The following is a 14525-nucleotide window of genomic DNA, read 5'->3' on the forward strand; positions in this document are numbered from 1 at the left end:
TGACTGCAGAAGGTTATGGAGACTATTTTCAGTAGAAAACTTCCCTTCCCCAAACCCTTACCCTTAGCAGGCAGAATAGTGTTTGAAACTTCCCACAGGCAACCAGGTCCCCAGATCATAATCTGACTGTGGGCACCCAGGGGTCATCCTGACTCATGTACAGCCCCCTTACCCATCCTTACCAAACTGCTAGATCTTATTGATACATCTTAACAAATTAATTTTTGACTCACTGTTTGACTCACTGATTCCTTCCAGGCTCCCTACTGCCCTCCTTGTCAAACAGAAACCGAAGGCTCTGGCTCTCAGGCCCTCCTACTTTCTCTAAATATCCCTCTTCTTTCCCCAGCCCTATCTGTAGGTGGCCCTCTCTTGAAACCGCCTTCCATCACCCCTACCCCCACTCCAATTCAGTCCCACTCATCTTCCAAGGCCTCATTCAGAACTCCCTCTCATGCTTACAAAGCCTTTCCTAACTACTCCAGGGACGGAACACAATCAGCCCCTCATTATATTCTATACACATTTCTCCAGAGCCTGTGTTTCAGGCCTGAATCTATAAAGAGAAGAATAAAATGCCCTTGAAGAGGTCAATCTGGCAGAGGAGACAGATGAATGAGTGGATAACTGGTATATATGGAAGTGCTATCACAGAAGTATGTGGAAAGTGCTAGGAAACTACAAGAAGCCCCCAAGGTGGTGGTAGTGGTTGGAGGGTTATTAAGGTAAAGCTTTAAAGGGGAGCTGACTTTTAAGACAGTCTTCAAAGGGTGACAGGAAGTGGCCAGGGTGAGAAAGGGGAAAAGGCACAGCAGGCAGGAGACCCAGTGTGAGCAAGCACAAGTTAACAGAAAGGGCACGACTTGTTTAGGGAATGTGAGCAGTCTAGTGGAGCAGGTAAGGCTTCTCCACCCAACCATTGCTCTACTGAGGCAGCATTCCACGAGAAGGTGTGCTCCTGAAGGGTTCTGCTCATCTCATTCTCCACAGTGTGTCCTGGGCCTAGAACAGAGCCTGTATCTAACTGGTGCCCAATAAATATGTGCTGACAGAATCATTAGCTTTGTGATGTCAGGAATTCTGTGTTTCAGTTTTCTCCACAGTGAGACGGGAATACTATCTTCTACCTTGAGATCAGGTGGGTAAAATACAGAAAGTACTTGATAAAGAACATTTCCTCTCTGGCCTGATACCAGCTCTGGATCTTCCTTGAAGCCCAGCACAAGGCTGAACACAGATGTGCTTGATGACAGCCTTTTATAACATTACAATTCTAATATTCAATTAATGTAACCTAATGTCTGTTAGAGCACTTACCAGGCACTTGCTATGCAACAGAGACATGGTACTCAGCACTTAATTTACATTATTTCATTTAATCCTGACAACAAGCCTATGAAATAGGTCCTCTAATTATCATCCCTCAACCCCCATCACCTTTCAAAGATGAAGAAACATGTTTTCAGCAAGCCAGTAACTATCTAAGGTCCAGGGTGAGCAGAAGACACTCCTGGGTGATGAATTCAGGCCCCGCTCTTCTCCTACTGTCACTCAACTCCAGCACAGAGTGCTGACCACCAGCCTGCGGGCACACAGGCCCTGATCCCAGGGAACTTGGTGGACTCACAGCCATAAACTGTGATGCTTGGCAAGTCACTTTACCTCTCTGAGATTTGGTATCTGCCTCTGTAAACCGGGGAGGGATTATGGTGGTCCAGCCTGGTCCACCATGCAGGCTTCTCTGTATAATGGCACTATCATGTGACTATGCTGGGAGGATGGAAGGGGTCACTCAGAGGCAGGACAGGAAGCCTGGGATGAAAGTCCACATGGAGTATAGAAGGAGGGTGGTGACAATTACAATGCAAGTTCTGATTTCTTCCCCAAGTGACTGTCATTACCCAGGAGGGCTGAGACCCCAAGCAGCACTATGGTTGCTGGCTTCAAGTTGAATTTTTCAGCAGACACACCTCTATTTTCACTTCTGCTTTATCTTCACAGACCAAAGAGAAGGAAGATCAGGCCCTCCAAGTCAGGGTCACCGAGGACTCTGTTCCAAATGACTCAATGAGGAACTGATTGGCGGGGGGCGGGGGGGGGGGGGGGGAGGTGGGGTGGATTCCCAGCTTGCCCTGGGAGGCCAAAAAGCTCCAGACCACAAGCTGAGTGGGAATCCTTACCCCGAGGCCCCAAGGGTGGTAAGCAGAGAACATGAAGGAGTCTGGATCTTCATAATTATGCCAAAGGCCTGAAGTGAACCTCAGAGGATAATTCACACTCGAATTTTAAGAGCCACCCTGTAACGTTACTTTGTGGCACACACTATGCTGGGTGTTTACCAACATCACCTCTCTTTATCCTCATAACACCCCCTCTTCTCCCAGTGCCACCACCTGGCCCTTTACCTCAGAGGGGTCACATGATTATAAAGTGACAGAGCCAGGACTTGAAATCAGGTCTGCTGGTAGACGTCTTGAACCCAGGCTCTCCTGGTCCCAGATTTAGGTTCTCCCTTTTTGTGAAACCAAGACAGAAGGGGAAGGAAAAGAAGCAGCATCCTCCAAAACTGTCTGGCTGGGAAAGATCACTCCTGGACACACAGAGCCCAGGGTCCAGACTGCACTCTGGAGGAACAAGAGTTCTCCACACTATGTTCCTGGGCCCCCTCACTAGCCAGCTTGTCTTCCCTTGTCTTAGGGTACATGTGAGGAGCTGTGTGTGGAGATCTGGGACAGAAAGTGTACCATTCATCACAACACCTCAAACAACTTGAGATGCCTACCAGGAGAAGCACAGACACTTATGATTGGACTGAAGTCCTAAAGCTGGGACAGGGAGGAGCCAGAGGGGTCAGACAGTAGCCACCAGCCTTGGTAAGATAGAAAATTGGACAGGAGGACTCCTGGGTTCCAGGCCCAAATCCACCACTTGCCTAACTTTGGTTTCCTTGGCTGTAAACAGGGAAAATAAAACTTACCCTACAGATTTCCCATTGCTCCTGTAAGGACTACTGCAAGACAATGGGAATGAAAGCACTTTGCACACTAAGGAGCTAGACAAAGGAAAGTGTCCTTTGATTTGATTACACTCCTGAAGACATGAGAGCTACTGGACCTACACACAAAGAGAGGTCCTCCACAGGAAGAACAGAGCATGCTGGAAGAACTGGTCTCTGTGGGCTGTGCCATGACTACCCTATGCACTTGCATAGTACCTCATAAAAAAGCACTTTTCATATACTTCAAGGTCAGTCTCAGAATGTTAGAAGCAAAAGAGCTCTTCAGCATCATCCCATTAAAACTGCCTTGGTTTATATGTGAAGGAAACTGAGGCTTACAAAGATTAAACAACTTTCTCAAGGTCACACAACTAGTTAGGGATCCAACAAGGAGGCTCAGGGAGGCTCGGGGACTCAGGTCTCCTGACTCCTGTTCAGCAGTCTTTGTATATGCTATGCTCCTAATCCAGTTATCTCATTTGATCCTCACAATCCTTTTGTACACAGGCCACGCCTTTAATTACCTATTGAATATCTGAATTCCTTGCTAGGCTCTAAGTCCCTTGGAGCGCAGGACAAGGTCTGCATTCCCCTAGCCAAGCACACAGCTGCACACATAGTAAGAGCTCAGTGAGAAAGGGAGCATCAGTTTCATGGTCAGGAGAGAGGACATACCTAAGTCACACACTATAAGGGTCAGTGGTGGAGCCAACACCAGCACCTTGACTCCTGTGCCTCATTCACAGTCTTTTCCCACTACTGGCCTAAACCCACATTTCCAGCCAGAATCTTTCACCTCTGAGAAATGACCGGTGATGCCCCTAAGTGCTAAGGGGTTCACCTTCTTATAGGTACAGGACTTACTTCCACTTGCCCCAGCTGAGGACCCAGCTCCAGGAATAGGATAAAGACTCAAGGTGAGATCAAGCTGGCCCTGGCTGCCATTTGCCCAGCCTTGATCAGTTTATCTATGCCCAAAGCCCCACATCTACCCTCTCCAGCTGCATGCCACCTTATGGCTGGTTTTCCATGCCCTCAGGCCTTTCCCCTCTCTCTTCTCCCAGAGAAGAGTCTGGCTCTCCTTGTAGCTTTCTTTGCCATCCAATATGTTTACCCAGCAGAGAGCACAAAGCTCAGTACCACTCACCCAGCCCCTCCCAACCACACCAGCTAACCCGCTCTCCTACTGGAGAGAGACAAAGAACCCCTTGATATGTTGTGGGCATACCAGCCATGCCAGGCACCTTGGGGAGCCTGAGGCTGTGACAAAGCAAAGTCAGCAGCAGCCCAATGTCCACTTCAGAGAAAGACCGCAGCTGGCCTACCCTCCCTGTGGTCAAAGGGCCCTAGTATGGGTTCTGTGAGAGGCCAGGGCCACTTCAGCTTGTCCCAAGCCTTCCCAATTCCACATCAGTCCCAGTCAGGCATCAAGCCTTGCTGATTTGCTGGCTTCTTCATTCTCATAGCTCCAAACCTCTTCCACGCCTCTCCATAGCCCTTTTGGGCTATCCTGAACTCCCTCAACTGATCTCACTGCTTGCGGCTCAGCTGCTCTCTATACCAGCACCAGACTGACTTTGATGAAACAAAGGAAGCCTCAGTCTGACATTCAAGGTTAGGCATGGTCCTCCCAACCTATTTTCCTAGTCTGCCCCTACTTCACATCCTCCTCCTGCCTTGTGCTCTTGTCACCTCTGCTCTTGGTACACTACATTTCCCAAACAGCCGGTTTTTAGGGGGACTTTGCAAATAGGTTCCCTCCTACCCAATGAAATGCCCTTCCTTGCTCCTTCTGAGGCCTGGATCAAATGTCACTTCATCCTGGGCTCCTATAGATGGAGCTGGCTGCCTCTTCCTACATATTTCAAAGAAACCACACACCTCAATTATAGTCTTTATTGCTCAACACTGTAATGATTTGTTTGTGGTTCTATTTTCCAACAAGTCTGTGAACCTCTTGAGGGCAACAAGACACAAATGCTTCATTCAGTTCTGTATCCCTTGTCCTAATCACAAGGGCTGACAGAGTGATGCTCAATAAATGTTTGGTAGGGGTGCCTGGGTGGCTCAGTGGGTTAAAGCCTCTGCCGTCAGCTCAGGTCATGATCCCAGAGTCCTGGGATCGGGCCCCGCATAGGGCTCTCTGATCAGTGGGAGCTTGCTTCCCTCCCCCCCCCCCCCACCCTCTGCCTGCCTCTCTGCCTACTTGTGATCTCTACCAAATAAATAAATAAATAATCTTTTTAAAATAAATAAATAATAAATAAATAAATGTTTGGTGAATAAACTCACTACTAAGATGGATAAGCTGGCAAAAGTAAGCCTTGGCTTTCTCTCCCAGTCTCCTGAGTCTGCTGCCTACTTCCCTACCTGATGAGCAGTGAAGAACTAAGCTGTGACAGTCTCAGAGGAGCTGCAGAGGGCATGCAGAGGCCGGGGTGGGATGAAGAAGGAAAAGAGAAAGGTGAGATAGATTAAAGCCAAAGTTGCAGCTGCCCTGAAATCCTGTAGAGGAGGCTTCTAAGCAGGTGAAGCATCAGGAGCGTTGTTTTGCCAGTGGGGCAGACAGGACAGTTTCCTCCCTGCCAGGGAGGGTCACTGGGCCCGGAAGAGCAAAGCATCTAAAGGAGGCATCCTCCCCCTCATGTGTACTGCCTGCAGGATAAAGTAATCAGCTAGGGCACTGACAATAGGTGGATGATGGCTGGGTTCTGCTCTGATGGACAATGTATCCTAGCCTGGAGGCTCAATTAGCGGAGAGTCAGGAAGAGAATGGGCAGTGAGTGACATGTAGGGTAGCACTGGGCTACCCTAATCAGAAGATCTGGGATTCCTTCTTAATTCGGCTCCATTGTTAACTAACTGCAAGGCTTTTCCAAACGTGGGATTCCTCACCTGTACAGGAAGCATAATCCTGCCTTAGCTACAAAGAAACAAAGGCACAGAATGGATATCAAAGTCAGATGACCATTCAGCAGTATTTTTGGGGTCAACAGCAATGCAGCATGGACTCTGGCCTATGGGAGGGCTAGACCAGGCTACATCTTGTCATGTTTCCAGGGCCTCCCAAGGATCTTTCTCACTGGGTCCTTCTCTGACCTGGTTGGCTATGGACTTTTGCTGTCATGAGACCTAGCTTGCCCTCCACACCAGGATGGGGAGGTAGCCAAGTTCCTGCTAACTCCTGCTCTGGGTGTGGGGGCCTCAGGGACTAGTGAGCACCTGTCATCTGCCTGCTGCCACTAAGCAAGGCTTAGTCATTGCATTTAGCATTGAGAAACAGGTTCTAGACCTAGTTCTGCCATTTACCAGCTGGGAAACCTCAGGAACTTTCTTCTCAGATCTTTGGTATGCTCACCTACAGAATGGGGATAACTACCCCTCTCAGGGGAAAGTGAGGGTGCAACACTGGTTACAGTTCACTCCTGCTCACAGGGGAATGAACCCCACTGACACTCATCACTGTATCTAGAGATGCAAATAGAAAATGAAAAAGACATAACCACTAGCCACTCCAGTCTTAAAAAGGAGCAAGAACAAGGGGTACCTGGCTAGCTCAGTCAGAAGAGGATGCACCTCTTGATCTCAGGGTAATGGGTTCAAGCCTCATGTTGGGTATAGAGATTACTGAAAAAAGAAAGAAGAAGGAGAAGGAGAAGGAGAAGGAGAAGGAGAAGAAGAAGAAGAAGCAGCAGCAGCAGCAGCAGCAGCAGCAGCAGCAGCAGCAGCAGCAGCAAGAACATTCACTGAGCACTTACAGTGTGCTAGACTCTTTTCAAACATCAGCTCCTGTAAACCTCACAAAAACCCCTGCAAAAATCAGTATTATCACAACCATTTCACAGTGAGAAACTGAGGCCTAGTAAAGTGAAGCAACACGTCCAAAGTCACAAAGACAAACAGACTCCAGAGTTTTTGTGTAAAGAGGGAAACACAAAGCATCTTTTTTCCCCCACCTCAGTGTAAACAGATGGGGTGGCTGGACCAGAGCCAGGCCTCACTGGTCCTCTGGAGGTTCTGTTTCAGACCCAGATGGTGGGAGGACAAAACATCAAGTAGGCTCCACTGCCTTATCTCTTTCCCACAGCTTTGGATTTCTTAGCGCGGACACACAGGCACCTTCCCAGGGCAGCAGACAGTGCACTGGTCTCCTGCTTCACCAAGTCAAGCCTTGTCTGAGGCCCCAGAACACCCACAAAGGCCACCAAACCAGATTTTCCTTTGAAGCTAGAGAAAGAGAAAATGGACGGCCTGTGGTCTAGAGTCACAGACCAGGGCTCCACATCTGCAGCTGCCTCCTTCCAGATGGACCACCCAGGGACCACTCCATTGCCAGTTCCATGCTCTCCTGGGAACCATAATGCTCAAGAAAAGAGGATGCTCTCTGAGCTTTCAAGCTGGAGAAGGTGGTGGGAAGGCAGGGAGACAGGCTCTGGCCTGCCAGGAGGGCCCTGGCCCTGCCCCAACAAAAACTGGCATAGACCAAACTATAGGGATGCCAATTAAGCCAGTTCTATGATTTCCAAAGCCACAGGGCTGCCATAGTTAGCCAGGAATAGTGGAGGGCCTAGGGGACAGGAGAACTGAATCAGCAGAAGACAATACTACTGTTCCAGATGTTTCTCTCTGGACCCAGCTCAGATCCCTCTCTCCCCTAGCAGGAAGCCAACACCCACGGGATCCCAGAAAGCATAGCTCCTCACCTCATCTGGCCTGCAGCACTGAGCAGACTGAAACTGGGCGGGAAGCTCCAGCCTTAGCAGGCCAGTCCTGGCAATCACACGGGAAAAGAGGGAGGTCAGGAACCCACCTCTCTCAGGCCATCTCCCTTGGCCCAGAAGACCTGGTATCCTACTAGCATCCTTCCTTCTCTGACTACCTCCTCTATGCTACAGAAAGACCTTTCCCATATAGATCTGTTCTTCCTACCCCAAAGTGATAGAAATGGTAACACCACTCTTCCCACCCTTTCCTGCTATAAACACTTCTTTTTTCTCCTCTGGTTCTTCCAGGGCTTCAACAACCAGGTCAGCCCCCAGCCAAGCCAAAAGAACTAATGCTGTCAGCACCTCTGTCTATGCCCATGCCAAGCACAGAGCCCTTCCCTGGCTGGCTGCTTTCTTGTCTCTCCTTACTTACTGGCTATTGCTCACAAGAAAGCTGGGACTATTACAGGTTCACCAAAGGTATCCTGTAGAGTAGGCTCAAAAGACAGACACAGTGAAGAACTATAAACGGCCTAGGGCTGGGAATCAGGAGTTCTTGGCTCAGTTTCTGGTTCTGATTCTAACAGACTGAAGAGGTGAGGCTACTCACTTTTCTCAGGCCTCAGTTTACCTATCTGTATGATGACAGCCATCTCTAAGGTCACTTTCAGCCTTCTGACTTGAAATGTCTGTCAGTAAATGTCATTCAGTAAACACATACTAACTTAGCATTTACTTCTCTGCAGGCCTGAGTAGAAAAAGGTGAATAAGTCTGGTCCCAGCCCTCAAGCTGATCATTCTAACATTCTTACCCTTGTTGGCCTGTCCTTGTTAGCCTCCTACACTGCTGAGCTAAGTCGGAGAAGATGAGGGCAGGCAGGTTCCTGCTTCTTAGGTTCTTACCTTCTGTTCCACCTATCCAGCACCTGATTTTCTGCTGGGGCCATAGGCCATATTAATGGACAGTGAAGGCAATGGAAACAGTCCTGACCTAGGAATCAGAAACCTTGGATTCATTAGTTCTGCCAACTAATACACTGTGTGATCTTAAGAGGCCCCTCTGAGCCTCAGTTTCCTCATCTGTAAGAGTAAGGACTAAGCTGGGTCAATCTCTTAAGATCCTTTCCAATTTTAACAGTCTATGATTTTACAATCTACTCATGCCGGGCACCTAACAGTTACCTGAGCAGGGCAGCCTCTGATCTGCTTTCTTTCCCACCCCCTAAGCCCCTGGCAACTGCCAAAACTGACCGTCTTGAGACAACCTTTGGTCCAGGGTGGCTGAAATGGACCTTTAATCTGGAGCCAGAGTCCCTGCCCTCTCCATGCAGCCATCAGTGCTAATGTTTCACTTCTCTGGGATAGCACATGGACTCCTAGCCCTTAACCACGAGATTAGCTTTAGAGCAGTCACCCTGAAACTTCCCATAACTTCCCCTCTTCTGGCCTTGGGCAGGGACTTACTTTTGGCTTCTTTGGAACCACAATATAAACTAAGGGAACAGCCAACATTTCAGACACCAGAGATTTTAGGTTGATCAACAGGGTCAAGAAAATGAGGCAGGGAGAGAGGAGGGAACCTGGAATCCCACCTCTGCCCCAGTTCTATAAACCCAGTGATGTAGAGGGCATTTGCAAAGCCTGGGTTTGTGGCTGGAGTGTGGGAGAAGACAGATGTCTGGCTGCCTGGTGAGGGAATACAGCCAAAGGGAGGTGCTCCCATTGGGGCGTCTCTCTGTTCATAAATGCCAGAGGTATGCCCTCATTTTTCTCATCAATTCTCAGACCCTTAGAAGGAAAAGAAAGAAAACTAACATTTTTCTAGGCCACTACGTAGGTCAGGCATTGTGCTAGGCACTGTCATATACATGAATTCATTTAATTCCCACAATAATCTTGGGAGTACATGTTACTGTTGTCCTTTATGGTGAGAAATAGGCTCAGAGATTCAGGATCTTGCCCAAGGTCGCACAGCCAGCAAGTATGATATTTTTCCCTAAGTCTGGCCTTTTCCCCTGTGTCACACTGCTCTGTACCCTGATATCTGGCTAACTGTAAGAATGTAGTAGGAATTCTTACCTCCTAGAACTCATCAGCAAATCTAAACTCTTCCTTTCAAGAACCCACAAATGCAACTGGTAACTCCTTTCCCACTTCTCAAGACCCCATCCCTCTCAGGGCCCTGATACCTAGTGACTGCTCCTCAATTCAAAAAACATACCCTAAGTGTCCTTTGGTTTCTCATAAGCTAATCCCGAGGGAGCTGTGACAAAGCATCAAATCAAGGTGAGGCATCAGAATAAGGGGTGCTCTTCTGTGAGCAAGTGGGTAGAGGCTGGAAGAGACAGATCCAATGGGTAGAGAGAACTCTCCTTAGGGGAGGGAGCTACGTTTCTCCAAAGGAGAAGCAGGCCTAGTAAATATGAGGCTTTAGGACTGGGTAAAATCCCGGAAGTGACCTTTATGGGGCTGCTTGTGTGGGTGGGGTTCTTAACAGATGGTCAAGGCACTTTCCTAAGTCATAAGAGAGGCTGGGGGAGCCTTGGACAGTCAGAGAAAGGGAGAAAGGATCATATAGAGTAGGGTTCTGGCTGAGTCCTGTGGGCCCCCTGTTGTGTGAGCCTCTCTGTTGAAGGGGAGGTGCACCATGAGGGAGGCTTGTCGGTTTTGTGCAGAACACTAGTCTCATGTGACAGGACAGCTGGGATGGGAGTGGGGTCTGGAGTCTATCCTTCTTAAGGGGACCGCGAGCCTATACATATGATCTCTATGCGGACCAGGTTCAGAGGGTTCTGGAGGGCAGTGTGGCTGTCCAGTAACCTAGCTTGGAGAGAAGACGCTGCCTCACTGCCTCACATTTCTCTGCCTGCCAGCTGGATCCTGGATGCTCTGGGGGTGGGGGATCAGGGTGCACTACAGCAGGACCCTGCTCTATGACTGCCCCCTTGAGTCTGTGTTTTGGGAGGAGGTGAGTGTTTCCACAGCATATACAGAGACAGCCAACAGTCCGTCCTGGAGATGAGACACTGTCACCCTGTGGGAACTGGGAAGGAGGAGTGTCTGCCCACCTGTTGCCAGTGACAGAGAAATCTGCCTCTAAAGGGGGAGGAGAGCATTCTCTGACCCTTCCCTGAACGGAAGAGACTCTCTGCCCCAGGGTGGGACTGTCTGGGAGGGAGCTGATCAATGTCAGTCCAGTCCACCCAGAAGTCTGCATGTCTTGAGGTAAGGGTCAGTCTGTCCTGGAGTGGAATGAGGGCAGAGCAGTCTGTCCCTTTGAAGTCCTGTCTGCCTAAGGTATCTCCCTGGTGTGGGGGTAGAAGAGTCGCGACAGGGCGTCTGTGGGTCTTGAGGGATGGGGGTGGAGAGGATATCTGTCGGGGAGGGGCAGCCATCTGGGAGTCTCCAAGGTGCGGGGGTGGGGGGTTAGGCACAGTCAATCAGGCCTAAGGCCGCGGTGGCAGCAGTAGGGCTGGGCCAGGTGTCTGTCGTTCCGGTCTTGCCGTTGGGAGGAGGGCACTGTGGGCGCTTCCTGGGGGCGGGTCAATGTGTCTGGAGGGCGGGGGCAAGGGGGAGGTAGGACTGGCGGGTCTGTCCTTAGGTCCCAAGGGGCTCGCGAGTGAGGGGCGGGTCAGTCCTAGGGTGGAGGTGGGGATGGGGCAGGGAGGGGAGGGTCGGTGGTCCCAGGCTGGGAGGAACCTGTCGGTCCGTCCAGAGAGAGGCTCTGTCCACGTCGAGGGCCCCCGCGCGGATTCCGCACCCAGCCCCGGCCCTCGGCCCGAGCCCCGGCGCTACTCACGCGCCCTCTGCGCCCTGCGAGCCCACGATGAAGCCGAACTTGTCGATGCGGCGTTCGGCGAAGCCGTTGGCCTCCGAGTCCGAGCCGAGAGAGCTGAGCTCGTCGGCGGCTGCGGCGTCGGGGCCCGGGGCCAGACTCTCCCGGGTCCCCGAGAGACTTCCTTCGGCCGCTGGCGCGCGCGGCCCGTTCTCTCCGCGGCTCTTCGCCATCCCGGCCGCGCCCGGCGCCTCAGCCCCAGCGGCCACCTCAGCCACCTCAGCCGCCTCAGCCTCCGGGCCGCCGCCGACGCCGCCGACGCCCCGCCCACGCGCCGCACCCATTGGCCACCGCAAGGCCAGGGGCGGGGCCCTGGGCCCTCTCGGGAGCTTCCCCCCACGCCCAATGGGCGCCGTGGACCCCAGGGCCCGCCCACATCCCTTAGACTGGCGCCAACCGACTCGACGTGAGGGGGCGGGGCAGCCGTCACCGGGAGCCCTCCCCCCCGGGCTGTCAATCAACAGAGCTTACCTGAAAGAGCTCCCAGGGCCTTTCCGGTTGTCCCCGCCCGCCTGTCACCTGCAGCGCCGCTCAGTCAGAAGCTGAGGAAGTGCGCTGGGGATTCCGCATCTGCCTCCTGAATCCCTGGCTCCTCTCCAAGAGATATGGGAAGGGATGGTTTCACCCGTTCATTTATGAGTCGCTCTGGGAAGACCCAGGATGGATTGAGGATTCGGGGACTCACCCAGAGACACTCAGTGGCTTAAAGACCCAGGCTGAGCTAGAAGTTTCGGCGTTCCTGCTCACTGCTTCTAGGGGTTTAAATTAGCTCTTGGGAGACCTATTTAATAAGAATAATGACCAGCGTTCTTTGAGCTACTTATTGCCCCAAGTTCTGTACAGTTTCTCCTGTAATCTTTTTGCCAACAGCTTGAGACATAACCTACCATAAAAACCACCCGTTTAAAGTGTATAATTCAATGGTTTTAAGCATATTTGTGGAGCTGTGCAACTATCACCACAACCTAATTTTAGAACATTTTCATCACCCCAAAACAAATTCCTATCCATTAGCAGTCACTACCCATCCTTGGCAACCACAAGTCTGCTTTCTATTTCTATAGACTTGCCCTTTCTGGACATTTCATACAAATGGAATCCTACAACACGTGGACATTGTGTCTGGCTTCTTTTACCCAGCATGTTTTCAAGATTCATCCATGTTGTAGTATGTATCAGTACTTCATTCTTCTCTGTACCTAAATATTCCATCAAATGCAAATTCCACATTTTATCCATTTGTCAGTGACAGTCACTTGGGTTGTTTCCATTTTTGGGACACATTGAGGAATAAGTTTTTGTATGGACATGTATTTTCATTTCTCTTGGGTAAATACCTAGGAATGGGAATTGTTAGGTTATATGGTAACTGTTTAACCTTCTGAAGAACTGGCAAGCTGTTTTCCAAATTGGTCACACCTTCTTATCATCTTTGTGCAATGAAGTAGGCACAATTTTGTCCCATTTTTACAGTTAAACTGAAGTGTAGGGAAGTGAAATCGGTTGCCTAAGTTTCCAGCAATAGCTGTTGCAGAGGCAGGATGTAAACTCAGCTCTTACCAACAACAGCTTGTATCAGGAGGCACGGACCAATTGTATCTATACAGCCTTAGCCCCCAAAAACCTACTTCTCACCCTAGAGATTGTCAACTCTTGGAGCCATAATGATAACTGCTCACTTAAGCCCAGTACTTTATAGTTTATAGGCAGCAACCACACTGTCATCTGATATTCCCAGTAGACCTGAGGGAGACAGACAAGTAAAAAGAAAAGCCTGGAAGAGCCAAGCCTGAGCTGCCAGGGTGGGACAGCCTTGGGGTCCTAAGACTTGAGTGATTTCACCAGTCATTTCCTTGATGCCACATGGCCCAGACATTCTTGAAGACTTCACTGTGCAGTCTTCACATTCCATAGGCTTCTGGTTTTCCATAAACAGGGCAACAGCAGACATGGGAGTGGGCACAGGCTATTTTGGTCTTTAACTCTCAGTCTAGGAAGACATTCCTCCTCTCCAATGGCTCTAGACAGTGGTGGGTTCTTAGTCCCAGCTTGTAGGAGGGGCAGAGTGGGCCTTGCATGGGGATGTGGGCCTGTCCCAAGTAAGGGAAAGAGGAGCCAGATGCAAGGGGAGCAGATGTGAGGCCTCAAGCCTGGCAAAGTATTCACAACCCTAGAGTTCATAATTCTGGTCTTAGGGTCATATCCCAAACACATTCAGTTCTATAAGGGCACATGTACAGTGTACTTGGGGTGGGGGTGACAGGTAAAAAGCACCTGGGTGTCCATCTCTGGGAGAGTAAATGTTTTTCCAGTTAAGGCCTTGAAGAAGCCCCAACTTTTAATTTTCTTATACAAGACCACCCAGGATTCAAATCCCTGCTGTCACTGTGTACCTTATACAAAATCACTTCTCTCTCAGCTCATTTCCTCATCTGCAAAATGGAAATACTGAAAATGTACCTCCTTAGGGAAGTTGTTCTGAGACTTTAGTGTCATAATATGTGCTAAGCATCTGGCACATGGAGGTACTCAATAGGCGGAAGCCAGGAGTGATGGTGTCTGCAGTTTGGAAAACACTCCAAATCCATTATTTTCTTGAATATTTCCCACCGTAGTCTGCGGCTGCAGCAGGGGAGTTTACCTAATTTAACCCATGGAACATGGCTGAGAGACTTTACCTCATGGCTGTGCCCCTCAGTAACAGGGCGTTCCTGTGTAAAATTATTTAACTTCTCTGAACCCTAGCTTCCTCTTCTGAAAAATAAGAATGTCAATAATTACTTGGTGAGGGGGCATCTAATTGGCTTAGTCAGTAGACCATGTAACTCTTGATCTTGGGGCTGAGTTCAAGCACCACACTGGGAGTAGAGCTGACTCAAAACACAAGAACAAAACAACGGCAACAATTACTTGGTGAAGTACATGAGCTGTCTCTGAAGCCTCCAGCACATAGCAGACACTCACTGTTATATTTCTTTACTTCAAT

At 49.9% G+C, this 14525-nt stretch overlaps 1 protein-coding gene across 1 annotated transcript in view; it reads right to left on the reverse strand.

The window, feature by feature from the left end:
• TBC1D10A (TBC1 domain family member 10A) overlaps nucleotides 1-11804 on the reverse strand; it is a 31110-nt gene extending 19306 nt beyond the window's left edge. Inside the window, exon 1 of the mRNA XM_046025761.1 lies at nucleotides 11504-11804. Coding sequence (XP_045881717.1) covers nucleotides 11504-11712 — 209 coding nt within the window. The 5' untranslated portion in view covers nucleotides 11713-11804. The remainder of the gene's footprint in view (nucleotides 1-11503) is intronic.
• Nucleotides 11805-14525: the final 2721 nt, after the last annotated feature.

This window comes from Meles meles, chromosome 12, assembly GCF_922984935.1.
Source record: "Meles meles chromosome 12, mMelMel3.1 paternal haplotype, whole genome shotgun sequence".
NCBI lineage: Eukaryota > Metazoa > Chordata > Mammalia > Carnivora > Mustelidae > Meles > Meles meles.